General features: G+C 50.2%; 10 protein-coding genes across 10 annotated transcripts; 8 read left to right on the top strand and 2 right to left on the bottom strand.

Moving 5' to 3' along the window:
* Positions 1-1,029: 1,029 nt before the first annotated feature.
* Positions 1,030-3,357, top strand: HO133_007942 (uncharacterized protein; the record flags this gene model as incomplete). The annotated part of the gene is made up of 5 exons (XM_037298810.1): positions 1,030-1,200; positions 1,259-1,535; positions 1,603-1,748; positions 1,801-2,240; positions 2,388-3,357. The coding sequence occupies 5 exons, from the start codon at positions 1,030-1,032 to the stop codon at positions 3,355-3,357; spliced, it is 2,004 nt and encodes a 667-aa protein (XP_037156146.1).
* Positions 3,358-3,715: 358 nt separating this feature from the next.
* On the top strand, positions 3,716-4,530 carry HO133_007941 (uncharacterized protein; the record flags this gene model as incomplete). The annotated part of the gene is made up of 6 exons (XM_037298809.1): positions 3,716-3,730; positions 3,791-3,821; positions 3,879-3,891; positions 3,962-4,031; positions 4,232-4,348; positions 4,501-4,530. 6 exons carry the CDS (start codon positions 3,716-3,718, stop codon positions 4,528-4,530), a joined length of 276 nt encoding a protein of 91 aa, XP_037156145.1.
* Positions 4,531-5,003: 473 nt separating this feature from the next.
* On the top strand, positions 5,004-6,563 carry HO133_007940 (uncharacterized protein; the record flags this gene model as incomplete). Its single annotated transcript, XM_037298808.1, has 1 exon — positions 5,004-6,563. The coding sequence occupies one exon, from the start codon at positions 5,004-5,006 to the stop codon at positions 6,561-6,563; it is 1,560 nt and encodes a 519-aa protein (XP_037156144.1).
* Positions 6,564-7,103: 540 nt separating this feature from the next.
* Positions 7,104-10,168, top strand: HO133_007939 (uncharacterized protein; the record flags this gene model as incomplete). Its single annotated transcript, XM_037298807.1, has 2 exons — positions 7,104-7,266; positions 7,572-10,168. 2 exons carry the CDS (start codon positions 7,104-7,106, stop codon positions 10,166-10,168), a joined length of 2,760 nt encoding a protein of 919 aa, XP_037156143.1.
* A 1,337-nt stretch (positions 10,169-11,505) lies between these two features.
* On the top strand, positions 11,506-11,769 carry HO133_007938 (uncharacterized protein; the record flags this gene model as incomplete). Its single annotated transcript, XM_037298806.1, is given in 2 exon segments — positions 11,506-11,682; positions 11,701-11,769. 2 exon segments carry the CDS (start codon positions 11,506-11,508, stop codon positions 11,767-11,769), a joined length of 246 nt encoding a protein of 81 aa, XP_037156142.1.
* A 117-nt stretch (positions 11,770-11,886) lies between these two features.
* On the bottom strand, positions 11,887-13,442 carry HO133_007937 (uncharacterized protein; the record flags this gene model as incomplete). Its single annotated transcript, XM_037298805.1, has 4 exons — positions 11,887-11,899; positions 11,951-13,009; positions 13,066-13,220; positions 13,428-13,442. 4 exons carry the CDS (start codon positions 13,440-13,442, stop codon positions 11,887-11,889), a joined length of 1,242 nt encoding a protein of 413 aa, XP_037156141.1.
* Positions 13,443-14,098: 656 nt separating this feature from the next.
* Positions 14,099-16,048, top strand: HO133_007936 (uncharacterized protein; the record flags this gene model as incomplete). The annotated part of the gene is made up of 1 exon (XM_037298804.1): positions 14,099-16,048. One exon carries the CDS (start codon positions 14,099-14,101, stop codon positions 16,046-16,048), a length of 1,950 nt encoding a protein of 649 aa, XP_037156140.1.
* Positions 16,049-16,680: 632 nt separating this feature from the next.
* On the bottom strand, positions 16,681-17,814 carry HO133_007935 (uncharacterized protein; the record flags this gene model as incomplete). The annotated part of the gene is made up of 6 exons (XM_037298803.1): positions 16,681-16,747; positions 16,803-17,279; positions 17,337-17,416; positions 17,478-17,523; positions 17,573-17,735; positions 17,808-17,814. 6 exons carry the CDS (start codon positions 17,812-17,814, stop codon positions 16,681-16,683), a joined length of 840 nt encoding a protein of 279 aa, XP_037156139.1.
* A 400-nt stretch (positions 17,815-18,214) lies between these two features.
* On the top strand, positions 18,215-20,248 carry HO133_007934 (uncharacterized protein; the record flags this gene model as incomplete). Its single annotated transcript, XM_037298802.1, has 7 exons — positions 18,215-18,224; positions 18,301-18,318; positions 18,380-18,428; positions 18,515-18,608; positions 18,672-18,755; positions 18,807-19,096; positions 19,147-20,248. The coding sequence occupies 7 exons, from the start codon at positions 18,215-18,217 to the stop codon at positions 20,246-20,248; spliced, it is 1,647 nt and encodes a 548-aa protein (XP_037156138.1).
* Positions 20,249-25,408: 5,160 nt separating this feature from the next.
* Positions 25,409-27,114, top strand: HO133_007933 (uncharacterized protein; the record flags this gene model as incomplete). The annotated part of the gene is made up of 2 exons (XM_037298801.1): positions 25,409-25,508; positions 25,562-27,114. The coding sequence occupies 2 exons, from the start codon at positions 25,409-25,411 to the stop codon at positions 27,112-27,114; spliced, it is 1,653 nt and encodes a 550-aa protein (XP_037156137.1).
* Between the last annotated feature and the right edge of the window lie 236 nt (positions 27,115-27,350).

The following is a 27,350-nucleotide window of genomic DNA, read 5'->3' as shown; positions in this document are numbered from 1 at the left end:
CATATGGCCCTTGACTCTCCAAAAGTCTCGACCGTACTGGATGAGGATGTATGTAGTTCATCTCGGGTGAGGTCAAGGGAGGTAGCTTCATAACGAGATTGGGGACCTCTTGGGACAGGTGCCTTAAGCGTATCTGCTGTGTGCCTCTTAGCAGCAGACTTTGTCGTATCCAGCGTAGAGTCTGGGTGTTTGTCAGCCACGCTCACAAACTCGCACTAGAATCCGCCTTCCGTACCTGAAGGTCTACGCTCCCATTGAGCACTGTACTGGTCCTTGAGAGACGTCCCAGGCCTTCGGATAGAGGTAGGTGCTGGAATTTGGAGTGCGACGGGTATGTGCTCGCTCAATAATCGAGGCTTGTTGCTCGATTTGGGTCCAGACTGCAGCCGTGCCATCTCATGCCGGCTTTGAGTGTTAAGAACACTTGCTGGTAAAGTTGGTCGAACAAATTCTGGCTGTCTTGCTGAGCTATGAACATTACTGTTGGCCTCCTCAACAATCGTATCTAGTCCAAGACGCTCGACTTCTTGAGGCAACGACGAGGCGTCTTCAACGGATGAAGTGAGTGGTGGGGCGTACGCTGGCTGTGGGGGTTCAGTAAGTGAAGATCCGAGAAGCCAATGGAGGTGCTGATTTAGATTATGTCTAGTCATAGAATCTAGTCATAGCTGCTTTGGGGAAAGCAGCCATCAAGATCTTGAGACCGAAATTCCTCTGAGCGAGTTCATATGGAAGAGGTGGAATTGCGAGCGAAATTCCACTTCGCGTGTAATACGAGACGCGCCCTCCGGATTCTGCCGCTAGTACGAAGTCACGTGCAATTCGTCGTAGGATCTGAATCTGGAGTTGAAGAAGGCATTCTGAACTGACTCCACGCATCAATAATATGCGCTTCTTGGACCAGCTCTGGTGATGACTTGAGCGTTTGATACGCACAGATCTTTAATTCCCCAAAGTTTTAAAGAATCACAAACGTTCAATACCCGGCTTGATAAGCCTTGAGTGATACTGTGCGTCCATCAAACGGTCATGGCTAAGAAGGATAAGAAATCCAAAGACGCTGAGAAGAAAGCTCGCGTTGCTGCCAAACAAAGCAAAAAGACAGCCCAAAAAGAAAAGAAAGTCAAGCCCAAAGGAGCGGACGATAGTGACGCTGAAGATGTCGACCTGGAATCATTGCTAGAAGAGTACGCCAAACAAGTGGGTAACTTCTCTTCTAAGGCATCCTGGAATGGTCTCAAGCCACTCACGAAATTAGCAAGCCCAATTTCTCAAAGTCACGGAGACTCTTTGCGAAGCTCCATCTCCTCGTTCATCAGCAACTCTCATCGGCTCACCTTCCAATGTGAAGGAGCTTTTTCTTTTTGGGGGCGAGTATTACAACGGCGCTCTTGCTTCGTTCTTCAACGACCTTTTTATCTACCACGTTGAAAGAGACGAATGGCGAAAAGTGACGAGCCCCAATAGTCCCTTGCCTAGAAGTGGGCATGCATGGTGTCGAGGTGGCAATGCAGGCGGCGTGTATCTATTTGGGGGTATGCCTGGGAATCAACCCGACGGAAAGAGTCCCTTGCTATATCAGGCTCGCTAATTTGGGATCAGGCGAATTCTCGTCACCGAAACAGGGTACTTTTTACCATTACAACGACTTCTGGAGGCTAGAACCATCCACTAGAGAGTGGACCAGACTAGAAAGTAAAGGTAAGAGCCCGCCTGCGAGAAGCGGACATAGGCTAGTATATTATAAAGTAAGTTCACAGATCTAGACTACGGTAGCTAGCAGCTGCTCAATCGACCTAGAACTACATAATCCTGTTTGGAGGGTTCCAGGATACTTCCCAGGTAACCAAGTATTTACAAGATCTTTGGGTTTATGACTGTCAAAATTACGTGTGGCACAATCCTTTGCTGCCTCAGAAGCCTGATGCGAGGTCTTCGTTCTCCTTTCTTCCACATGACGCAGGAGCTGTCTTATTTGGCGGCTATTCAAGGGTCAAAGCCAACACTACCGCCGGCAAACAGACTAAAGGAGGCCTTCAATCATCGAAATCGGTCTTGAAACCGACAATACATCAAGACACTTGGGTTCTTCGAATCGAGCCAGCAGCTACAGATGCAACAAGCAGCGCTGCCCCAACAATGCGATGGGAACGTCGCAAGAAACCGGTAAATTCGCCGAATCCACCCAGAGCAGGCGTGACCCAGGCTTATCACAAAGGTCGTGGCATTATGTTTGGTGGGTACGTTATAATCTCCAAGGCAATTCTTCCCCATTCACGCTGTCTTATGAGTCATCCGACGTCTCTCAAGAGTCCTCTGCTCCTAAGACATGTCTCGCGACCCAGAACTCCTCCCGAAAGAGTAATGCTGACTCCGAAATCATCAAGAGTTCACGATGTCGAAGAGAGTGATGAAGGCATCGACAGCGAATTCTTCGACCAACTTTTTGCATTCAACATCGAGCGTAATAGATTTTTCCCCCTAACATTGCGGCGAGCCAAAATTGCTCCCAAGAAGCAGATGGAAGATCGTGGTGCAAGAAGAGGCAGAAGCAAAGCAGATGAAGCTGAGTTGCTCCGCAACCTTGCGGCACTGGAAACAAAGGGAACCATTGCGGATTCACATACTATAGATACAGAGCCCATGTTGGAGGCAGAAGAGTCGCCGCCTAAGGCAGCCAAACCAGTCCAAAGCACCATGCCTCATCCCAGGTTCAACGCCCAGCTGGCCGTTCAAGGTGATGTATTGTATATCTTTGGAGGCACCTATGAGCGCGGTGATCGCGAATATACTTTTGATGAGATGCACGCCGTCGATCTCGGTAAACTTGATGGCATTCAAGAAATTTACAGAAGGGAACTCGAAAATTGGCAAGTCGACGATTCGGAGAGCGAATCGGGTTCCGATGGAGAGGAAGAATTCGGTTCAACAGATGAAGACATGGAGGGAGACACGCCGTCAGGTGTGGCTCTGCTACCAACAGAGATCCCAACAAAGTCTACGGAAATACCATTGGCAGAGGAGCACATGGATGAGACTGAAGATGAACAGCCAGAAACTACATTGATCGACACGAGGCCTCACCCGCGAGCATTTGAAAGTCTTCGCGAATTCTTCTCTAGGACTTCGAATTCATGGCAAGAGCTTGTTCTTGAGAAATTGCATAGCAAGAGTGATGGCGCGAATAATTCTATCAAAGAGTTGAGGAAGGTGGCATTTGATCTAGCGGAGACTAGATGGTGGGACAGCAGGGAAGAGATCACAGCGGAAGAAGAGAGGCAAGAAGAGGCTGGTATTGGGGATGTTGTTAGCATGGCCGATCGAGCCAACACTGGAGGGCCCAACAGGCGACGTTAGAGAGCATTAATAGATATTGAGAGAGTTTAGTAGATGATAACAGGCCTGCCATTCATAAGAGCTTTCCAAATATAAGGCATTCGTGAAGACAATGAAGTACTGAAGTTTCAGCGCGTACAGTTGACGTCACGTGCAAGTTTCAGCAATGACCTTTCTACAGGGGGGTATGACCGAACCGGCTCGGCAGAATAATGTTCCGCCCCCCCCCCCATTCCCCCCCCCAAAGTAAGTAGAGTCTGAATTCTGAGACTACGTGAAAGAAAATTGAGGGCACATTGCAACCGCTCTACTGATTTCTCCACGACTTGACGCCCAAAGTACATTGATGCAAAGACTCTTCTCAACTACTGCCGGCACAATGTCTCAACAACGTGTATGCATGGGTGGAGGCATTGATGAAGAGGGTTAGCCAGCTGATCTTCGCTTCGAACAGATTTCCTACACAGTACATGGCACAGTGCAGGGTTTGTCATTATCTCATTCTGAGGCCCCGATTAGCTCAGGCTGTTGACTGTTAGCAGGTGTCAACTTTCGGTAGGCATACTGCAACGCCGGTTTCACAAAATGTAGGATAGGCCATGTTTGACTATTTCTTACTTGACAGATCGTTCACTCAATCAAAAGCAAAGTCCCTGAACCTAACGGGCTTTGTTGCGAATACTTCGGACGATAAGGTACGGGCTCCTGGTAATTCTTTAAAGCGTTATTCATTTGTCTCCTGCTCCTTTCACTATTTTTGCTTGCTCTTTTGCACCTCTTCCATCCACAATTCCTCTTAGATGGGCTATCACGTAACAAGATACCGCAAGGAACCATTTCCCAAACGTCAACATGATGATCTATCGAATTTAGTGACTAACAGTCGGCGGTGTAGGTAGCTGGGGAAGCGCAAGGCTCGGAAGACAGCATCAAGTCATTCCTCAAGGAGCTCAACAATGGGCCCGGTGCGGCACACGTAGTGAAGGTAGAGAAGGAAGAGATCAAGACAGAGGTCTGTCATTTCAGAGCGTTTTCTTCCTACTTGGTCCCAAAGCAGAGTCACTGGAATCTTTCGGGAGGGTCCCGTTCTTTCTATTCCCAGATTTTCTCTAGAACTCGGGTTCCTGGATCGAAGAAGTGATGCTGACTGGGGTATTTGCGCAGGAAGGAGAGAAATCCTTTGGGACCCAGTGAATCTAATCCTTTCTGTCGAATGGATCAGGAAATTAGCGATAGGGCATAGCTTAGAACCCAAAGAGAAGCCACCACCACAGCTAGAAGAAATTGCCTATATCCATAGTGGCACAATTCCACCCTGCTCTGTCGCTCCACCGAAAAGGTGCATGTTCTTTCGCAGACTCACAACCTGTAGAATTGTGGACAAGCCATAGCGGTAAAACGCGTTCCGACTCCGAGGTTAAACACCGGCATGTCCCTTTACAAGCGCGTCGCGCTGAGTTTCACCCCTGGACCCTAGTGCCCCTGTTGGCCCGACTCCACACTTCGTTCAACAACAGGCAAGAAATTGGCTTCGTCAGTAAGATCAATGGTTAAGTGAAGTGTCTTCCTGTTCATGCCTCTGTACACTTCTTGTGGTCGTCCATAACCCCAATTACCTATACACGATCATGTATGATCATGTAAGCAATAATTCGCCTTTGCCAGTCATGGCAATCAGTCCATTAACCGAAAGCAATGCCTCTTGTTCCCCACCTTTTACCAGAGACTCCTCACCATCTCCGTCAACATCTCCTACGCCTGCACTATCTGCCTGTCCACCGTTGAGTCGATCTTTCTCCGCTAATTCATCAACCACTTCCTCGGTTTCTACGGGCTCTCAACCATCCATAACCTCTCGTTCTGTCTCTGCATCTGGCGCTGTCCGCCAAAGAGGCTATGTCCGGCCACAAGGTGTTTCATTCGCCCCTTCGGCTGGGAACAGAGATAGTGTTCTTAGCTTGGGCAGCATTGCTCATCTCCAATATTACTTCGCCCGCACTGGCTTATTAGACGGCAAGGGAGGCCAATTGGCAAAAGGATCGAAAAACAAAAACGGCTTTGAGAAGCCATTCACAAATATCCTTCCTAGGATTCGTGCCAGCCCAGACTTAGGAGGAGACACAGACGGCAGCAATGGCTCTTCTGAGGCAGCAGATAAGGACCCAGGAGAACCACTCATGCTGCCACCAACAGTCAGCACCTACAGTCACAGAGTCCAGTATATCCCTCCGCCACCAGATTTAGAAACGCTCAGGCATGATCTCAAGACCACTCTGGCTGATGCCAAAAAGGCGTTACAAGAAATTCAAGATCAAAATCAGCAGGACCACGAACAACGAAAGCTGGAACCAGAAAGCGACTCTCCTGACGTAGACAACAAAAATTACGTATCATCGTCGTTTTCACAGTCGTCAGGCTGGTATGAGATACAAGGTGTGCACATATTGGATGTTGTCACCCTGGCGATTCGCGCTGCGAAAATCTACTACACTTCCCACGAAGACCCGCACCGACTGTACAGCATCAAGTCGGAACGTCAGATACGTGAAGAACTTCTTAGTGTTCTCGATGTGCTGAAAAGGATGGCTGGCCGAAATTTTGCTGGTGGGATGAGGGAGGAAGAACTGAGGATTATGAAGGATTGGGTGGAAGGCATAGAAGCCTTTCTAAGCAAAGAAGCAGCAATGGACGAGCAGGAGAAAAAAACCCAAGACAGCTGGGCTTGGCTTGAAGGGTCCTGGCAGGGTCGAGAACGTGAAAGAGAGTGGCTTTTCTTATGCTCGTTCCTACCTGAGGGCAGCCTACCCGAATGGACAGCTTTTGAAGACTCTGCCCAGACACCTACTCCATTCCTGGAAACATTACGGAGCGGGCTGACCCTAGTTCATCTGCACAATGCTCTTTTGAAGAAATCCAGGAGGCAATTTGGCGACATCAAATCCTTCCATACCGACACCGCCAAACCCTACCGCTGCTCTGAGAATCTCCGCTATTGGATCAAAGCGGCCGAGATCCGGTGGGAAACCAAGCTGAAAGTCAATGTCTCGGGAGTGGTAAATGCAAAGAGTGGGGCTTGGATGGACTTTGATACAGCCATCCTTCAATGGAGCAAAACAGTCAGGGAAGAGCTCACAAAAGAATTCAAGGAAGAAACAATACGGCCAAACCAGCAGACGATGTTTCCCGTAGATCAAAGAACTGGCATGAATGAGTGCAATGAATCATGAAGATTATGATGGCTATGAACAGATGTTGTTGGAGATTTGATCAGTTGAGAGGTGCTGTGCACAAGGCGGGCAATGTTCCCATTTCCTGACGACAGATTTGTTTTGATACCCCCGGTTCACCATCTTGACTTCCATAGAATAGCAATTCAAATGCACGGCAATCCAAATGCAGCAGATGAGACCTGCCTAGACACAGAAGTCGTCCGTAGTGCTTAACTCAAGAGGGGCTGTGATACAATGGTCAACCGTAGAGCTGCGGCTGTCAATATGAAATTGCCCACCTACGCCAACCCTCATAAAATACAGACCTTTGCCCATACTTCTACTCCCTAGCTGAATCGCGCTGCAACTTTGCTTGCATAGCAAGCCACTTATCTCGCGTTTGCCTTGCTTTGCTCGCAATCAGATGAAAAGCTCTTGCGGCCTCTCAAACGCGTGAATTCGGGTTTCAACACGGCCCCTGCAGCTACCTACACCAGCCGGGAACCTCGTTCACTCTTTTCCCCAACAGCAGATTTCCCCCTTGCTTTTGAGAAATCCATGCACTACACACAGGGACAAACTCCTGCCACATCTTCAGAGATCAAAGCTGTACCCGGTCGGCTGAACACAAACCTCGACCTTCCTACTCTCAGCCCTCCAACACCGCCAGCCAGAGAGGCTCCGGCCTACAACGTTCCGGCATTGACGCTCATGAAGCATGGTGCAGTATGAGCTCCAGTTATCTTGCTTGAAAGTGCTATAGCCGCTCATTCGAAAAACGAAGCTGCGGCTTGACCACGAAATCGACTCCCTGATCCTACCGGCAGGCGGAGAAAAGAGAAGCAAACGTACAGTTTGGGTGGAAAGGAACAACCTTGAAGAGAAAACTTTTCTTTCTCTCAGGGAAATAGAGAAGGACACTTCGGAAACCCTTTCATGCAAATTTAACTAGACCACGACTTTTACAATTAGTTCACAAGAGACACATCTGCTGGTCTATGATGACGGGCTATAACATACTGACAGGGTTATCGAAGAAAGCCCGCAATGGATCCACCACAACATTCAAGTCCGGTGCGCAGAAGCCAGAAGACATCCTACCTGTCAGCAGTTCAGAGGATGACGAGCCCGTGGCATCTTCTGGGGGAATATCCTCGCAGCAGATGCTTGTGTCGCCAGTAGATGCAGAGTCGTACTTCAACTCTTTGAACTCAATAAGGTCATCCCGAGCGAATTCGGTATACTCACTCTCACGCATATCGCTCACAAGTCAGCTTTCACAGTTGACTTCCCTGGCTTTACCCAATGCGACCTCGCTGTCTAGCAGCATCTCCTGCATACCTACAGCTCCTATCGCCGCGACCACTCTCAGCGGCGCAGCAGACCAGATCAGACGATGGCTCCAGAAGGCAACGGAGGTCTTGAGTGGACTTGATGCCGAAGATGACGTGGAATGGGCGGCTGCCGGAGGGCGAGAAGGGCTTGGGGAGGTTCAAACGGCGATTGAGAAATTCGAAAGCCTTATTGGGGTGTACGTCACAGCGATTGAAGACCTGCAGGATCGAGACGACATCTCGGATATTCCTAAAGAGCAGCTGCCCGCTGTCGTTGATCAGATGGAGAGAATCCTTGAGGGCTGGGAGAGCGTGCGGAGGTCACTAAAGGGCATCAAACGACAGGTTGAACTGGCAATGGAATGGGAAGAGTTATGGAATATTGTACTCGGAGATATCGGTTTGGAGGTGGAAAACCTGTCCAGACTGGTCTTCGAGATGGAGGAGGCGAGGCACAAAGCGTTGCTCGCAGATCCATCTGAGAGCATCGGAGCTCTTGACATGCAGGAGCTTGACACCATAGTGGAAGAGGGCGAGAGGGAGACAACAAGCCATCGCATTAGCTTATCAAATGCTCTACCACCAAGCTCACCAATGGAGTCGCCAGGAACCGGCATGGCACCGGAAGATGACCGACTTCTGGCTCTCTTCGCTCGCATGCAGCCACTTCGGGCCTCATTGGACTTTCTTCCAATGACTCTGTCGAATTTTCACGCTAAAGCACAGCCAGTGCTGCCTACAGCTTGCCAGGAGTTAGAGTCAAGGAGGATAAGCCTAGAGAAGAAGTGGAAGATTTTAGAACGCGATGCTCAACGTCTGAGGCAAGAGCTCGGCGAGGATCGTTGGGTGCTTCTGTTCCGCAACGCTGGAAGGCAAGCTCAAAAGCTCTGCGAGTCAATCGAGCGCGCTATCACCAAGCTTCAAGAAGCTATCGATGTAGGGGCTCAGCACAGCAATCCTCCATTGCTAGCTAAGAAGGTGGAGGCCTATGAGGCAAAGAAGATTCATTACGGACCAGCAATTGAGAAGGTTCTGGAAATCATTGACAAAGGTGTTACTGACCGTTTCACTGTTAATGGCGAGGTTCTAAGGCTGCAGTCGGACACAAAAGCTAGATGGCAGAGCACTAACTCCGAGATGAAAAACATGAACCTGGCTTTGGATGATCTGACCATAAACAAGAATCAACAGCTGCGTGACTCTATTTCTAGTATCATGTCCATGGACCGTTCCTTGGACCGATCTGCAAATGGTAGTGCTGTTGACACCCCCGGCAGCTCGCCTGCATCCTCTGTTGTTATGGGCCCAACAAGTGGCAACAAGCGTGATGAGTCTCCTGGCATGAATGGATTGAGCCGCAGAAGCAGCATTGTGTTTAATGGCAACACCCGCCTGAACAGTGCACGTCGTAATTTTACTATGCCACCCGGATCGCCTGGCTCGATTCAGCTGCCTCGCAAAACACCAATGTCTAGGTCTTTCACATCGGACGGTCGGTCCTCATCTCGAGGTGCATCACCATCACCCTACGCCAAACAAGCATCGGCCACACCTACGCCTACAACTACGCCAGGATGCTGGTCCCAACGACCTAGCGTGCCACAAGTTGACAATAAGCCTCGCTGGAATTCTTCTCCAAACGTCGACCACTTTGAATTTGGTCAGAAACCAAGGCCAGTACCATACTCTACTTTATCGCTTAGTCGTAGGAGCTCAATGGCTTTCCGCTCTCCGAGCAGCGCTGGATCTCATCTAAATTCCCCTGGTCTTGCTCTTCCCAGCCCGTTGGGTCGTTCATCCCCAGTACCCGCTCTTGTCACTGCAACCATGTCGCATCGCCCACGAATCGCATCTGGTGCCCAAAGCTCCATTGGGACGCGTCAAACTTCATGGTCCTCACCTGCGAACTCGACCGATTGGGTGAAATTCAAGGACAAGACACCCCCATCTACCGCGTCAAAGAAGGAGAGCATCCGCCTTGGCTTAACACCGAGCTCACCTCCAGATGTTCCTACTGGAGATAGTCCATCTGTAAGACCAAGACCGCAGCGCCCAAGCACGGCTTTGGCGAGCAGCCGTCGCGTTAGTATGCTACCGCTGCCGAAGAATTCGCCCCTGGCCACTCCAAATGGACGCGAGACCGCTTTGGGATTGAGGACGGTGTCAAACGGAAACGGCAGAGAGACCTCTTTCGGGTCAAGGCCTGTTTGCAACGGTAGAGACAGCTCATTGGGTTCAAGGCCCCCGTCAAAGGGGAAGGAGAATGGAGCTACCATCAGGGGAAGGTGAAGGCGTGGAAACAGCTAGGAGGATAATAAGTGCGTTATCGGGCGTCTAGTAGAAGACGAGAAGAAAACGTTCTTATGCGAGCCTTCAACATTTTTACGAGCAACTGACGAAGCGTTGTAGCGGAAATGTTATAGCGAAGGTGTTCCGGCGGAAAATGTGTACACTAATTTCTGTTACCTGACCACTGAGAACATGTCAACGCGGCCATCAGCTAGCGTGTCAGAGACATACTGCAGATACAACAGAACAATGCATATGGTACAATCGTTCAAGGCTTGAATCGGCGTGACTTATGGCCTGATAATAACCAGCCAGGTAGTGCGCACCCAATCCCGTCGTCTATCCTTTTCCACATTCCACCCTCCCTTAATGCCCTACTACCTCCCAAGTCCTCTTGAGTCTGACTTCCAATGTTCACATGCTTTCACAGCCTCCTCAAACTTTCTCCGAATACGCCTACGACAGACGCAGGCCTCCACCCCGCAACTCTCCTCCTTCCTGCATACCACCCCATCTGCTTCATCCGTCTTGACCAGCACCCTTTCTCTCCGCCTCTTCACCCACGCTCTGTGCCCTCCCTCTCTCACGCATCCCACATACGTATGCGCACACGTACCCGGCCTCTCTTTGGCTTATACACCATACGATCTATACAGATGTCTACCATCTACCTGCATCCTTTACTAATTCCCCACATGCTGCATCCAGTCGTATGATCCACTTCGTCCGTTCTTGCCTCCTGGCGCTGGGTAGGTATCCGGTGGCCCTATCCGAGACGCACACTGGCCCAGAAAGCACGATACAACATTTCCAACACGGCCCGACTCGAGAAGAAGATATTCGATTACAAATCTTTTTGTGTCCGGAGTCGCAATCGGATGGGATGCATCGGCTTTGTCCATCCCACTCTTTTCAGCCGCGAAGCTCTTCGTTGCAGCTCCTTGCCGGATGCGTCGACCGCAAACATACCGGGAATTTGCCCCAATGATTGGTACTCTCTCTCATGACATGACATGATGTGCAATCCCAACCTCCCCTCGCTCTCCCTCCATCACCGACCATCCCCACCGCGGACACCGGCTGTAGCCTCCAGAACCCGTAATGTGACATCATTTTCAAGCCGTACCCTAGCTGCCTGATTCGTTGTGTACATCAGGCTGCAACGCTTGTCGCAGGAGTTAAATACTGGAAGACCTTACAGCACAGCTTGTATTCGATACTAAAAGAAACCACTTGACTGCGAAGACTTGAGGCGATGTCTCCCTGGCTCGTCCTCCCCGAGTCCACCATCGGCGTCTCACTGGCTCATGCACCTACCAATAGAGAAATGTAGGACGATGCTCTGGCTGGTCTTCATCCTCGCTATTGCCGTTCTGTTTTTCGCCATCTGGGTGGCTTTCCGCGTTGGACCGCATAAAAGGGATGTGGATGAGGGCAGTGAGATGGAGGAAGGAAAGGAAAAGGGAGCCGAGGAGGAGGAAATGAAGTTGAGAAGTGGAATTGGGAGCGTGGGGGTACGGAGAACCGAGTAGGAAAAATGGGTGGCTTCTGCAGGGAAAGGATTGGGCCAGAATCTCCAAGCCAAAGGTGCTGGGACCTAGAAAAGCAAGCATGGAAATCCATAATTCTGCATGCAGCCATTGGCTTTAAGCCATCACAAGGGCATGGTGTAAGTATAGTACATTGAACCCGAGCGGCTATCGCTTCGTCAATCAAACCTATACCTCTCGCCTGCAATTTATGAGCTTTAAAGACTGCCCTGATTGCAAAAGGTTTTCTCACCAAGTCATGCCAGGCCGTTCAGCCTTTGGCGTGTGCACGGCATTACTGTCTGCAAAAGGATCATCTTCTTCCTCTTCCTCAGAATCGTCATCCTCAGCATGCCGTATCCCACCTTGCCCGTTTAAAAGCATCGTCGGATGGGGCTGGTTGGGCTTTTTACCGATGTTGAGCTTTGAAAACGCTTCTTGTGTATCTTTCTGTTTGTCTGGTTTCGACCCCGTAGGTTTCGCTGTTGGCTCGTCGTCGCTCCACTCTTGCCCTTCGCTGTCGCTATCGTCGTCGACGCTCTTGTCGAGAATTTCATATGCCATCAAAGCCTCGACGAGGCTATCGTTAGCATTGATCAGGCTACCAAGCCACTGTTCGCTTTCAACATGCTGTATGTACCGCAATATCTGTCGCCGCAGCCCTTTACATGTTTCGAAGCGGTTCACAGTCTCGGCGTGTTCGCTAACACGAAGCTTTTCCCTGTTCAGGAGCTTGAGGGCATTCATGAGGTTGGTGCTTGAAACAGAGGCGGAGGCAATGGCTTGAAGGAGTTGCGGCTTTTCCTTCTCAAGATTGAAGGTTCTTGATCTCGATCTTTTGCTATGCTTGTCAAGCTTCAATTTCTTGGGGTGGTATTTAGGTGTTGGCGTGATGCTTGCGGCAGCGTTACTTCTGGGAGTCAGGCTTGGTGAAGCTATTGAGCTTGACTCGCCAGACATGGATTCGTCTTCAGTGCTGCCGAAAGGGTCTTCGTTTGCTTCTCGTTCGGTCTCTTGCAGTACTTTCGACTGTGCCTGGGTGACTGGCTTTTTCCTCTTCGGAAGCTGCTTCTGGAGAGCCACGATGCGCTCCATGCCTTGGGTGGATTGGTAGGCCACGGCCCACTGTCTGAACAATACTTGGCATTTCATCTTGACCTCTGAGTCCGACAAGGAGTCTGTGGCACAAACACGAAGGCGCTCTAATAATGGTTCGTCTGCAAAAGCTCGCTGAAAGCGGGGACCAGCATTTTCGATGAGACCATCCAGGACCGTGAGAGCTCGTAGTTGTTGATCAACGCTGCCATATTTACTGCGACATCATTTCAGCAAAGCTCAAACTGGTTGCCAATGTACGATTTGGCCTACAGCTTCTTTCGTATCGCTCGTGCCGCTTCGGTTGGACCACCGGTTTGCAATCTTATGACCTCGATCAGGTCTACGATCCCGCTCATATCATCCGCTTCATAGTGTTCGCTCGTCAAACGATTGATTTGGACTGTGATAGCCGAGTATGGCTTGCTCTAATAGCCCAGGACATGTGGCATTAGCTTCATGGAAAATTCAGAAGAGCTGCAAGTAGATGAGATTGAGATGCCTAGCAGACATGATATGGCCACGACAAAACGAAAGCTACTTATGCATGATGTTCTACGAGGACGGAAGGCAGACAGAACATGATATAGTTTTGGGCCCAAAAATTGAAAACAGGTACATTATCTGCCACCTACCGAAGTCGAGAACATTTTGTTCTCCTTGTCAGACTCGAGTCGTGGAGCTCAGTTACACTTATATGAGCAGAAGTTTGACATGAGCAGAAGTTTGACACAAGAACAACAGTTGTTATGTGCAATCACCATGAGAGACTGGCTTCTCTGAATGTAAGCAGCTGCTGTGGGACAAGGACGGGAGATGGTAAGATGACGAAATCGGGACAAGGTCCAATTTCAATGAGCTATTCCCGAGTCTATTGAGACCTTGTCAACAAGGTCTTAGAAGTAACTAGAAATGCATGTTTATCAAAGCAAATTACATAACAGTGTATCCAGCAGTCAAAATAGAAGGATGTCTTTTTGATATGGAGCTTCGACTCGACTTGGGGAACCTCAGAGCTCGGCAAGACCAAAACCCTCGCACTTAGCCCTTTTTGGATTGCGGGGTGCATATGTGACCCGCATTTCTCCGAGCTCTCTCTCTCTCTCTCTTTCTCTCTCTCTGCCTCTGGCACACTCCAGTTCTCAACCTATGCGATACATTCTCTCTTCAAACATTTACTGTGGAGAACACTGGTAGCCGAGGAGCTAAGGTGGGGATTAGAGGGGTTGGAGGTGCATTGAAAAAAGGAATGATAGCGCAAAGAGTTTGGAAATGGAATTTACATGAGATGAGAGAAGCCGCGATCATGGACGAGCCAATGCTGGACGAGACCTCAGATGATCATTATCCTGCGCCAAAAGTCTCCGGCTTCACACCTATTAATCACCTTGGCTATTCTGACACAGCTCCCATGTACTTGGAGCACGAGGATGCTGCCATTATGTCCAAGTCAGCCGACAAAACCAGGGCTCCAAAGAGGCGGAAGACTCAAACATTTGCTGCTACAACAGCATCCAAGCCCAAAAAAGCTGCGAGTTCCAAGAAGACAAAGAGAGCCAGGACAGCGGCACAACTGGACTGCCAGGATATTTCGCAAGGCTTGTCAAGGACCAAGCCAACGTCTTCCCCAGATGGAGCGCTACCTGTGAAGGCTGGGTTGCCCTTTGGAGATGTTCTGTTGAAACAGATTCCGCAATTGCAGAGGGTCCGTGATACATCAGTCGAATGTGAGGTTAAGCCAGCGTTCAACGGTAGGAAGAGACAGAGCAAGCCTTCTGGACTCGCCAACAACTATCAGGCTGCGTATGCCGATACTCGGGCCAACGTCGTCAATCAAGCTACTCCCCCCACTCCTCCCAAAAGCGATGAAGTCGAAGCAGGTTTCAGCCACAATGATCAGTCTCATGGCCAAGACTTCACTATCGAACGACGGGCAAGTCCATACAATCATGTTGAGCCTTCCATCCAGAAAACCCTGGAGTCCGATGGCAGCATTATAGTCAAAGACTTTGGTGCACCACCCTTTACTCAAACAAGCTCTCCGACTCTCCAAGACCGAAGGTCTCAGGGAACAATGATGGTAAACGATTTCGAACCCCTGGACTCGATATCAGGCGACCTCTGTGAGGTTGACGATATCAAATGCGGCGATCGTGGCGAAGAAAACAAATTTCCCATGGACGATGAGTGTCTCGAAGAGATGATGCAGTCAATTGCGGTCCCAGCGGAAGAAGAACCCTTGGGCTCAGAGTGGCGGCCGCAGGAGTTCTTGGATGATACCTTATATATTGATGAGCAGCTCGACAACGAGCAAGCGCACTGGCCTGGAGCTATCCAAGACTCGGATGGACTAGTCATGTATGACGAGGGTCCGCCCTTAGTGGCCAGCGACATTATTGACGTCCCTTCTTCGCCCCAATGGAGTTCCCAAGCCTCATGCATCTTAACTCACGTCACAGGCAATGCCAACCCACATCGCGCGAAAGCGTCAGAAGGGTCCGAGAACTGCTTCGATGACAATGACCTAGATGATGGCCTCATCGATCTTCTGGTCGACGAATCCAAGAGTCTCCAGGTTACTTCCCCTGTAACACCTGCAAAGGCACCTTTGTCACCAAAATTGCAGTGGCTCTCACCTAAGACTTACACACCAGCAAAATCGTCTCGAATACTGTTATCCCCCATTGATGATCCACAGCTTGTGCCCATGAATTCCAACAGGGATGCCCTACCATTCATGCGTCCCCCTTTCCCGAAGGCCATCCGCGACCGCTCTCCAATCCTCGGTTTCACTAATCGCACCGTCCTGCGCACCTGCTTTCGAATAGGAGAAGCTCTTAACGCTGCCGCACTAGCCTCACGTACCAACGTCGACGCCATCATAGAGCTCTACGCTCGTGTCGTGTCCTCCTCGCGCGATGCTAGTGGGGGGTATAAGCAGTTTTTCCAATTCGGAGACTTATTCACAGACAAGCCGCCGTACCTTAATGGCACGTACACTCTCTGGAAAGGTGTCGGGATATGGGACAATGATTCCAAGGAGCTTGTTGGTGAGAAGGGAAGGGGGAAGATGGCCAGGGTGTTGGGAAAGATTAAAAAGAGGGAGCCAGGACAGCCGCAGGGGCCTGGAGTTGAGATGGCTGTCCTGAGTATTTGGGAGGTGGATTGGGAGGACGTTGGGGTAGCGAAGGGCATTGTTTGCCCCGAAAAAAGCTGGGGACTTGAAGGGGACTTTGCTGCCGGAATCAAGTGCTGAGACTGTGCGGCTGGGAGGTGGATAAAGGTGGGAAGGGATATGCTAGGCAGTTTGCTGGAACTTGTGTCTGCTTTGATCGATCTGTCAGAGATACCCCATGAGCGTATGGCTTTGATCTTTTGGCTTTGACTTATTGGCTTTGAAAAACAAACCTAGGGCACCTTTATATACTTTTCTGGGCTGGCTTGAGATTCCTTGCGAAATGGAAGCTCATCTTCTCAATAGTGTAGATATCATATAGCTTCAGACGCATACGAATAAAATTTGCCAGACTACCATGAGTGAACGATCTGCATTCCTATCTATGATCTTCGAACGAGGCGTCAGGTCGATCTCGAAAGCCAAGGTCGAGTCCGAAATAGATCCCTGACTTTTTGAGACGCCTGCCGAGTGATTTGGTTGATCCTGTGAGCTAAAGTACATAATGATGACTGGGGGTTTCCAACAGGAGATGAGAATGGGGAAGCGGACGTGAAAAAGGACGCCCACGAGACAGACGCCATGGGTGGAAATGAATTCTGAGCACAGAGCCTGCGTGGCAGCGCCGGCTGCGGGAGAATGACCAAGACCGCAACGTGCCTGAATTAGCCCACACCGGTGAAAATGAACAATCTTTGCATCGAAATGGGGATCTATTCAGAGGCCTCCTCCTTCGCCGGCGCATCTGTTGCTGCATCTGGCGCGCTCGTTGAGAAGACACTAGAGTGACAGTCAGCAACGTTGGTCATGAAAGCGGCCTTGATAGAGCTCTCACAGGTGCTTCTCGTAGAAGTGCAGCATCCGCTGCGGGCAAGCTCGGTAGATGACAGGCAATTTCGCTTTCGAGCGGTAGAATCTGCCGTCTTCATTCTTCGCATTCCATATCAAATAACCCCACAGCTCACCGTCAGTATTTTCACGTGTCACAGTGTCGACGGACTGGACTAGTGGATCCCACGCTCCGTCTTTTGCTGGAGGTGCCTTCCAGTCATCGTCGCCTTCATCCGTGTAGCCAATGAGGGGGATGGGTGAGCCGTCTTGTTCCATATCATCCGCTCCATTGCTCTTTCTGCCTTTGCCTTTGCCGCTGCTTGTTCGGCTTGTCTTGGTCATCTTTGGTCGCTTCCCCGTATCGGGTTTCTTTCCGCCTGTGCTTTGACGGCCTCGTTTCTTGGTGCTGGACTTTGGCTGGTCTACAGCCGGCTTACCGCCAATGTTTTTCCAGTACTCTTCCAGTATCTCTTTTGCGCCCCTGTAATGGATTCAGCAAGCTGTATGGTGGCTGGGTTGGGGCAACACTCAAGCTTACTCGAGATTGTCCTCGGTCTCCCAAGTGCGGTCTGCCTTCTTCTCGTAACCCTTCCATTTGACATGATAGCGCATGTGGCCCTGGAAGACCATCAAATTAGCAGGCGATTGGCAATTGTTCGGACATTCAGCGATCGCTCACATCTTCGAAGTCTGAGCGGTGGTCCTTGATGGCTTCGACAATGAAGCTGAGCCATAGTCAGTAAGATGCAACAATCCATAAGAGCCCAGACTGACGTTTCTGGATCTTCTTCTTCTCCATCATCATCATCCTCTTCGTCTTCCTTGTCCTTCATTGTAGAATCCGCGGGTTCATCATTGGTCTCAGCCGACTCGGCTTTCGTAGGTTGGACATCTTCAGGGGCCGACTCCACGTCGCTTTCTTCGACCGGAAGAGGGGCTAGAACAAAATGTTTAGCATGCATGATCGTGTAAGTGACGCGAAGCTCGAGTAAGACAGTGACGAACTTACGAGGCATCGTGACGTGTGAGGGCTGTTAGTCAGTGCTACACGGAGTGCAGTACGACGATGGGCGGTAATGAAGAAGCTCAAAGGTCAATTGTAGATAGCCTCTGAAGATGAAGAGACTAGTGATCGTTAAGATGAAGTGGACAATGAATGCTGGTGCGAGGCGCAAAGTGATTGTGATGCTCGGATGTTCTTGATCAACGACGGTCAAGTCGCGTGGATAGCGCTAGCGCGCCGGCACGTCGCCCAAATATTTTCAACGGCCTACATGATATTAGATCATACAACGAATCAAGATCTGTACTGAACTGCAGATTTACCTGGCTTTGTACTCTGTAGATTATCTTTTGACTCGATACTGATCTCTGGACTGGTTTTTCCAAGACAAAAACAGCACTGCAGTGCTCAAGATGGCCATGCGTGAGTTACTCAAAAGAACAGAGCTCTCCCCAAGCTTTGCAAGTAGGATATGAAGTTGACAGCATCTTATGCTCAGAGTTGGATATGTCAAATGGTACACTTGGTCCCTATGATGCTTCTATATCAGTACCACAGCTGACGTTCTCGAACTGTAGCCTCGGTGATGAAGGACGAACAGGGTCGGCCTTTCATCGTTGTCAGAGAGTACGTTGGAGCCCATTATTTTGCTGTCACGACAATATGGGCGCTATTGGAGTTGTGTAGGGGAAGACTGGTCTGACTGGATTTAGTCAAGGAAAAAAGAAGCGACAGCACGGAAACGACGCTGTCAAATCCCATATCACTGCCGCGAGGACAGTGGCCAACATTGTCCGAACATCACTGGTGAGACCAGGCCAGGGAATCCACTGGAGAAACCTGAGATGTGACTAAGATTTGGTTCAAAAGGGACCGCGAGGTCTAGACAAGATTCTTATTTCGCCAGACGGAGATATCACAGTCACCAATGATGGGGCTACTATACTTTCACAGGTACGGTCAAGCCTACGATACAAGACACCGTACTGATGGCTGGCTTTTCAGATGGAAATATCGAATCACGTTGCAAAGTTACTAGTTGAGCTTTCAAAGTCGCAAGACGATGAGATAGGAGATGGGACCACAGGTGTTGTTGTACTCGCAGGGGCTCTTCTAGAACAAGCTGCGGACCTGATCGACAAGGGAATACATCCTATTCGGATAGCAGACGGATACGATCAGGCCTGTGAGGTCGCAGTGGAAGAGCTGGATCGGATAAGCGACAAGATCGAGTTCACGAAGGAACAGCGGCAGAACCTTTTTAAGGTTGCGAAGACCAGCCTGGGAAGCAAAATGTATGATCTAACACACTAATCATGGAAACGCAAAGCTGATGGTGGTCTAGTGTATCAAAAGCCCATGATCAATTCGCCCAGATAGCCGTTGACGCTGTCCTCTCCGTCGCTGATCTCGAGAGAAAAGATGTCGACTTCGAGCTGATCAAGGTTGACGGCAAAGTTGGTGGTTCATTAGAAGATACGCTTCTGATAAAGGGCGTCATAGTCGACAAAGACTTCTCACATCCTCAAATGCCAGACGAGGTACGAGATGCCAAGCTGGCGATCTTGACTTGCGCCTTCGAGCCACCGAAGCCGAAGACGAAGCACAAGCTTGACATAACGACTGTTGAAGAGTTCAAGAAGCTGCAGAACTACGAGAAGAACAAGTTCACAGAGATGATTCAGCAGATAAAAGATACAGGGGCCAACCTTGTGATATGTCAATGGGGATTTGATGACGAGGCAAACCACCTGCTGTTACAAAACAAGCTTCCCGCAGTCAGATGGGTCGGAGGTCCCGAAATTGAACTCATCGCAATAGCAACAAACGGCCGGATCGTTCCCAGATTCGAGGATCTCAGCGCAGCGAAGCTTGGAAAGGCAGGGGTTGTGCGGGAGATGAGCTTCGGTACTACGAGGGAGAAGATGTTGGTCATCGAGGAATGCGCAAACACACGAGCAGTAACGGTCTTTGTCAGAGGAAGCAACAAGATGATCATCGACGAGGCCAAACGCTCGCTACACGACGCCCTCTGCGTCGTGCGAAACCTCGTTAAAGACAACCGTGTCGTCTATGGAGGAGGCGCCGCGGAGATAGCTTGCTCGTTAGCAGTCGAGGAAGCTGCAGTCAAGAGCCCTGGCCTGGAACAGTACGCCATGCGAGCATTCGCCGATGCACTTGACTCGGTGCCCATGGCGCTGGCAGAGAATTCTGGGTTGAGCCCGATTGAGACGTTGGCTTCCATCAAGTCGAGGCAGGTTAAGGAGCAGAATTCGAGGCTGGGGGTGGATTGCATGCAGAGTGGAAGCAACGACATGCGTGAGCACTTTGTCATCGATCCACTGATCGGGAAGAGGCAGCAGCTGCTCTTGGCCACGCAGCTGTGTCGCATGGTGCTCAAGGTGAACAATGTCATCATCGCCGGAAGCGACGACAATGAATTCTAGATCTCCGCCCATGTAGACCGAAGATAGGATTTATTTATATTGTCACACCGTCATCGCGTGAGCCGTAAGGGCCTTTGGCATAGATTGACGAGACAGATGGACGTCATCGGATCGTCCACGCGCCCGACCAGAGCACACATCCATCCCCTCCAGCGCCGGGAGCAAGAACGAAAAGATGCCGCGCACCGTGCTCCAGACCATCTACCTCATGTCCAGTCCCGTGTACATCCAATCGCTCCGCCGAAGCCCGCACGCTGCCAGTATGAGAGAGAGAGAGAGAAAAAAAAGCAATCGCTATTGAATACCGGCGCCGTGTCAAACCCACACGGTCACGAATTCCAAGCCAAGCAATCGGTTGCGCTGAGGGAGAGTGTGTGTGTGTGTCTCTTTAACGGACAGCGATCCCTCTTCTCTGACTAGTGCTGATGTCGTTGAGACCGAGGAGGAGGAGTCTGGAGAAGACTTTTCTACCGCCGCCGCATCCACTTCCTTTTGGCTGCACTTCCCGTGCCCGTGGTCTCGACCGCCCGTTGTCGTATCGGCGGCTCCTTCCACCGGAAGCGGGCTCTGAAGGGAGGTGTTACGGTGGAGCTCTTGCGGGCTTTGTGATGATGGACAGTGTGGTTGGTTGGTTGGTGGATTCATCGAACGAATGAGTGAATGAATGACTGACTCGGGAAGGATCATGAGTAGCCCATGCTCCGCGGGTGCCTTTCTGCGATCAAGGAAAGAGGGTGCGAAAGCATGAGCTCCGGTCCATCTTCGAACAGCTGCGCTAGAGACGAGATGGTACCCTCAAAGCACAGGGACACGGAAATCCCCTGGAGCGGCTTCAGGTCTGAGAAGTGCGTCGCGTGCTAGACCTACTGATCCCACGACATCGCAGCCACCAAGCAGAGCATCGGGGAGAGTGGCAGTCTGTGCGCTGAATAATCTTGTTGTTAGATTTTGGTGTCATCGCCAGAACAGCTATCATTCATGGTGGAAAATACTTCCGTGAGAGCGTACAACAATCATGAGATGGCTTCTCGTTGATGCTTGTGGTGTCGATATTCTAGATGTTTGTGCCACTTCGACTGCCACTCGTTCTGATCATCTTGCGTGCCGCCCACCACCGTCATGGACTACAGTTCCCAGGGGCAACTACCTAGTCTCTCGAGCACGGACACACCTAGGAAATTAGATCCTCCGCGCAAGCGAGGGAGGCGACGAGGTCGATGGACCAGGATCCAAAGAAATCTGCACGTTGACTCTTCCTTCCCCAGAGCCCCAGAATATGGCATATCCGAGGCCCCAAATCTGATACGGAAAGTCTAGGCCCCTCGGCATCTCGATCAGATAACCAGGGATGACGATAGCGGCGTTCCCTGCTTTTATCGCGTGGCGGCGCCTTCATGTAGGCTTGGCATACCCTGATGTACCCCGTGCTCTTGGCCCGGAATCCGAGCGTTTTGGGCTGGAGAGACTCCCATGGGCTTATAGAGACAGATCATGAATCGCCGACTATCCCCACGTTACGTACGCAGGGAAAGGTAGAGCTAGATCATCTTGACACTCGAGGCAGGTAAGTAAGGGCAACGTTGAAATGTGATCCATCAGACACTTACACAGCAAACTAATTATTGTTCCTGAAGTCAAAATGAATGTGTAATCAAATTTTGACAGGTGACAGACTGCTAGCATAGCTGCTGGACATTGCGAAGGTGTCGTGGCGTTCCAGGGAAGCTTCGCCTCCATCCCACACGGCTCAGGTCACTCTGAAAATTTGGAAGAGGAGATTGAGGATTGCACGTGAGAATCCCACGTTCTTCTTATCAAGGCCTAAGTGAATCCTTCTCGTAAAGAATCCTTCTCATGAAGAATCCTTCAACGGTGAGCAGCAGGACCGCTCCGTTGGTCGATCCGCGCCGGACTATTGTCCTGTTTGGACTTGGGAGGGTCTCGTCGGCTCATCGGGCGGGGAAATGTTGGATGCCTTCCCCGACTTTTAGTGGGATCTTCACGGGATAGATCACCCCCACGCGGCGACACACAGCACGTGGTAGTCCAAGGGTTGGGGATTACCAACGCAAAGGTTGTTGGTAAATTTTCATCTTAGCATTATGATTATCACCACTAGCCAGGGGGGAGTTCTTTTTTGTCGGCCTTCAGGACGGATACGACGTTGAATGTCTAAATGTTACGAGGTTGCGGGCCGTTGAATACACGATCGTCGCGGGTGGTCAGCTTAAACCCCCCTGAGTGCTGAGCTCCTCTGCACGGGTTAAATGAAACAAGCTGAATGGCGGCGGCTTCAGCGGAAAGGAAATGGGAAGGATGACGATGATGAAGTGTCACTTCGCCGACTTGAAACCCCGACTGCGGCGTCATCAAAAAAAGGGGAAGCGTTTGTAGACTTTTACCATCAGCAGTGGTGTCTGCTGACCAGAAATTGGGAGGTAAGATGAACTTAAAAACCCTGAGGCTCGGACCCCGCGGGGGCACATGACCCGCCCTCTCTGCAGTTGAAATGTCTACCGTACGAGTACCTAGGAACAGTCCCTAAAGTAATCTTCAAGGGATGTTGATTATTCTTTAGGCACCAAAAGAAGATAATCCTTCGATAATTTGCACTCGTCACCATCAGTCAGACCGAAGGATTTCACCTGAGAGATTTCCCCCAGCTTTTTCCCGTCCGGACTCGGTTGTCGGTACGTCTTCCCCTCGGTCTTTATTCTTTCCCCTGGTCGCCTCACTTGTTAAATTAGTCGGCAATCTTATCCTCATTGAATTTATGCGCAAGGGCACGGCAAAGTTAGATTCACAGCACGAGGTCCTCAAACCCTCAATCATATATGTGCCCCACCGTTCGGCGTATACGAGCTTTCTATTGTAGCATCAAGGGCATCAAGATGCAAACATAGCCGCCACCTTTCTTCAGGGCGCAACATAGGGAAGCCCACAGGATCAATCCTTGGCAACCACACGGCTGATAAGGACAGTAGAGGATAAAGAGTAGGTACTGTTGCCTTGGAAGTAAGGGTGACCAGAGCCAAATGTTACCTTGCATTGTTCCTTTGATGCACGTAAGAGGCAAAAGTCGGTGCTTGGTAGCAAAATGCGGTCAACCCGCCATTCAGGAGAGTCACATGGAGCTCTGGGTCCATGCGCGCCATAGTGATGCGCTGTTCAGCCAGCTTTGAAGCGCATACATAAGCGACACTGGTCATCAGGTTGTCAGCCTATTAAGTGACGAGTAGCACTTCCCTCAAAGGATGACTTCGGTCTTTCAAGGATTGGAGGAGAAGACAGTGAACCCATCTGACTCTTACGGCCGTTCGAAGCGTTCAGTCCATCAGACCCTGAAGCGACCAAAAGGGTAAGTATTGGCCATGAATGGGTCGCGTATGAGCGCGATCATCGATGTCAGCCATAATGTAGATTCGTGAGATTGGAGCTGGCAAAGAATTCCCCGACGCCAGCCATCACAAGATGGATGGTCCAAGAGAGAAAGGTCGGGCGGTGAAGCGAATGAAACAAGGAAGCCGCCTCTCTGCATTCGGCCACCACACATTCTCATTCCAGTATCCTTTGATGCAGGCCGGTATCGAATTTCCTTTTGCAGTGTTCAATTCCTGGAGCCCGGTTACTGCGTTCAGCTGTCGAAGATTTGGCGAGTTGATACGATGCTGGTTTCGTATACCTAGTGGACGTATGGGAAAGGCTGACTGGCGTATGTAAGGGCTGGTTTATTTTCGAGGGCAGTTGGTGGCGTTTGTGGCTTCACAGCTGCATGGCACGCTGTCAACCCCAGGAATTTCGGTGGGCAATTAGTGCCGTGGGGGTCAGCCCGGGTCAGGCAATTCTGGGGAAGCGAACCCTGGCTTCTTCCTTTTGATAGGTACGATTTATTTACGAGTCCGTCATTCTGGTAGAGATTTGCGCCTCGTATTATGTTTTGAGAATAGATGAAAATGAGCCAAATAGGATGGGGTGAAGACATAATGGGTATGGAAACAGAAAGGCGGTGGACCGGAAGAAGTAGGGAGTTAGTGGTCTAGCAGTGAGGAAATGCGTGAATTCTACTTAGGTTCTGGAACTATACCGAGGTTACCCCTGCTGCTGTTTGAGGGAGCCACTGTGATAGGCAAAGATTCCGGATCGAAGCCGAATGAAAGTCTAGCTAAGAGTAAGACTAAGAGTAAAGAATTTTGGGTCAATTGTCTATCTCCCTGTAAAATGCATCCGGGTTCTGTCAAGCCTTGCCACCGTTGTCGGGGAAGGGAGGAAGAGTGAAGTTAGTTTAGTCTTTTCGTTGGCGGTTGAGGTCCGCGTCTTGTTGTGACTGGTGTTTGGATGTTTGGTGTTGTGATAAAAGTTGAGGAGAGAAGAGAAAAAAGAAAAACAATTACGGGTAATAATAATAATAAGTCTTCATAAAGCGAGGGGTACATATTTGATCATAATGGCCTAGGTCCCCAACTTTTTCTTTCTTATTTTCTAGAATTTGTCACTTATGCAGCTTGCATGCATACATGCATACATGCATGCATACTCTGACTTGGGTCCAGAATATAACCAGCATAACCAGAAAATAAGCAAGCTTAACATTCAGCCTATCCATTTCACCTTACTTTACCCATACATACTACCCTACTACTACTACTACTACTACTACTACTACTACTACTCCTTCCATCATTACTACTACTGATTATGGAACTTGTTGGATCGATCGCACCGAAGGTACAGTAATCGATCATCGGGGCATCCGTAATCGCTTTACACCGCTGCGCTGCAACAGATCCTCACTCATCCTGGTAACAAAACCACCTCCACTTTCCTCCACATCTCAACTCCACATTCACGCCCGTAATCCTCCTCCAACTTTATTCTTCACCAAGTCTATATCACCACTTCCTTCACCTTCCTTACCAATCCCATTTTACGGCCTCAATTCTGCTCGTATACTGATTCTTCTTACTCAGCTTGACGCCGCCCACCTGCAAAATTTGCAAGTGGCAAAGACCTTCCACCACACCCTTCTAGATCGATTCCGTGCCTCGGGCAATAACGGTGCCTGACGAGAATTCTCAACACCACCCACAACACTTGAAAATTCTCAACCACTACTCACCTGGCTTCAATTCTTGCTTACACTCGTCGCGAGTGTTTTACAACATGCCGATTCGATTGGAAACCCCCATGCTCTCGGTGGACGTGGAGAAGTTGCGAGAATTGGACACCAGGAATGCGGAACACCTCTTCGGCTTGTACAGTAGTACGTTGTCTCTGGCACTGCCTTCCCAAAATTCATACTAATATCTGTCCCAGTGTTTTCGAAATGCGCCGAGTCAATGGAGGACGGTCGCCGGCTAGAGAATCTCACATGGCGATTATGGAACCGAGAAACCCTCTGCTGCGAGCCTCAGCCACAACATAACCACACCACCACACCTACAATTGATTTCGCGAGGTCGAGACCAAATCGCAGGGATGTGCCTGGCCTCTCCGCCAGCGTCGAATCTTTGGTGTCCATTGGCTCAGACTCAAGCGAAGATACTCAATCGCCACCCACAGCACCCCTCAATATTCAACCCAACACATCACCAAAATCCGAACCCACATTATCAAGGAGCAGAGGGAAAGAGAAACACATTACCTCCTTGGGCCTGGAGAAGATGGTCCATTCGATCCAAGACAAGCAGGAGATCGCGCCTCTTTCACCAAGGATTGCCGATGCAATGCCACCAATGCCACTGTCTACCGATGTCACTCCTCGTGCGGCGTCTCCCACCATTGATGCACCTTTCCGTTCCTCGGAATCTTCCTCATTCACTGCTCCTCCAAGTAGTCCTGATAGCGACAACAGCCCACAGCAGACGGTTGGTTCTGATACCAGTGCCGAGATTCTCAATTCGCACAGCGTGGTTCGAGGATTCTCGATGGGCCAGGAGTCCTTCTATCGCTCTCACACACACCTCGCTCCTGAAGCGATGCCGATGAAACACAATTCCACCAACAAGACAGAGACCGCCTCTAAGAAGGGTCCCGTGTTCCTGCTTGGATGCTCCTCAGGAGAAGACGACAGTTCCTTGGACGAAAAAATGACCTCTCAACCTCAGCAAAGCTCACTCACCCTAGGCCTCAAGCGGCCGAGTGGAAACAAAAAGACACTTTCCTTCAGGGACGAGGTCGAGTCACGCGCCTTGGAAAAGAGATCTCACGAGGATGAGGAGGTGTTTGAGTCCGACGAAGATGACGAGAGCGCCATTGATGATGACTCTGAGGAGGAGGACGATGACGACTGGGAAGATGACGCATCAGAAAGTGCTGAGAATACTGCCAACGACAATCCGTTATTCCAACGTGTCGACTCGCAACCAAATCTAGTATCACGGCGATCTGTCTTAACAACTGAATTGCATCAGCTCGACCGGGCTGCTACTTTCGCAAATCTGGCCTCAAAATCCACTCCAGTGATAAGACGAACCAAAACGTCGACCTTGACCGGTCCTTCCGATGGACTTTCTCCGGTGGAGGACGCTTCACTTACCTTGCTTCCAGGACAGATGACCAGATCGAAACCCATAGTTATGACTGCCGGCAATGCACAACAAATGGCCTTTTCACCCAAAACTACACGCCGACACATGCTTGCTACGGAGATGACTGAGTCACTAAGAACGAACGTCCTGTGGGAGCGACAGCAGAAAAAGGCAACAACCAACGCCATGATAAAACGTCGGCACACTGCCCAAAACCTGACGAGTCTACAACACTTTCCCGGCGAAGCAGTGCAAGCCTCTACGCAGGGATCTAGGAACACCTCCTTCGATCACTACTTCGAAGCAGGGCTTGGTGAATACCACAGGGCTGGCTGGTAGCCATGCGTACTGCTTCCGCACATATTACGAATACAGCAGAGCTACTACTAACGATTCTCATTTTCTTCACGCTGCGCTTTAGCGAACATACTTCAGAGGCATCTTCACAGCATGGCGCAGCGGCATAATGACCACTTTTAGCGATGTTTCATACACGGAGCCATCAGTGGCGGCGTTTTCCAAAAAGGTTCGATCATGCAATACTACATATGATACCACTACTGCTCTGTGCCTCG

Source organism: Letharia lupina (assembly GCF_014066315.1).
Source record: "Letharia lupina isolate WasteWater1 chromosome Unknown contig_4, whole genome shotgun sequence".
NCBI classification, from domain to species: Eukaryota; Fungi; Ascomycota; class Lecanoromycetes; order Lecanorales; family Parmeliaceae; genus Letharia; species Letharia lupina.
The sequence above is the reverse complement of the archived record's forward strand: the minus strand, read 5'-3'. Positions and strand labels throughout refer to the sequence as shown.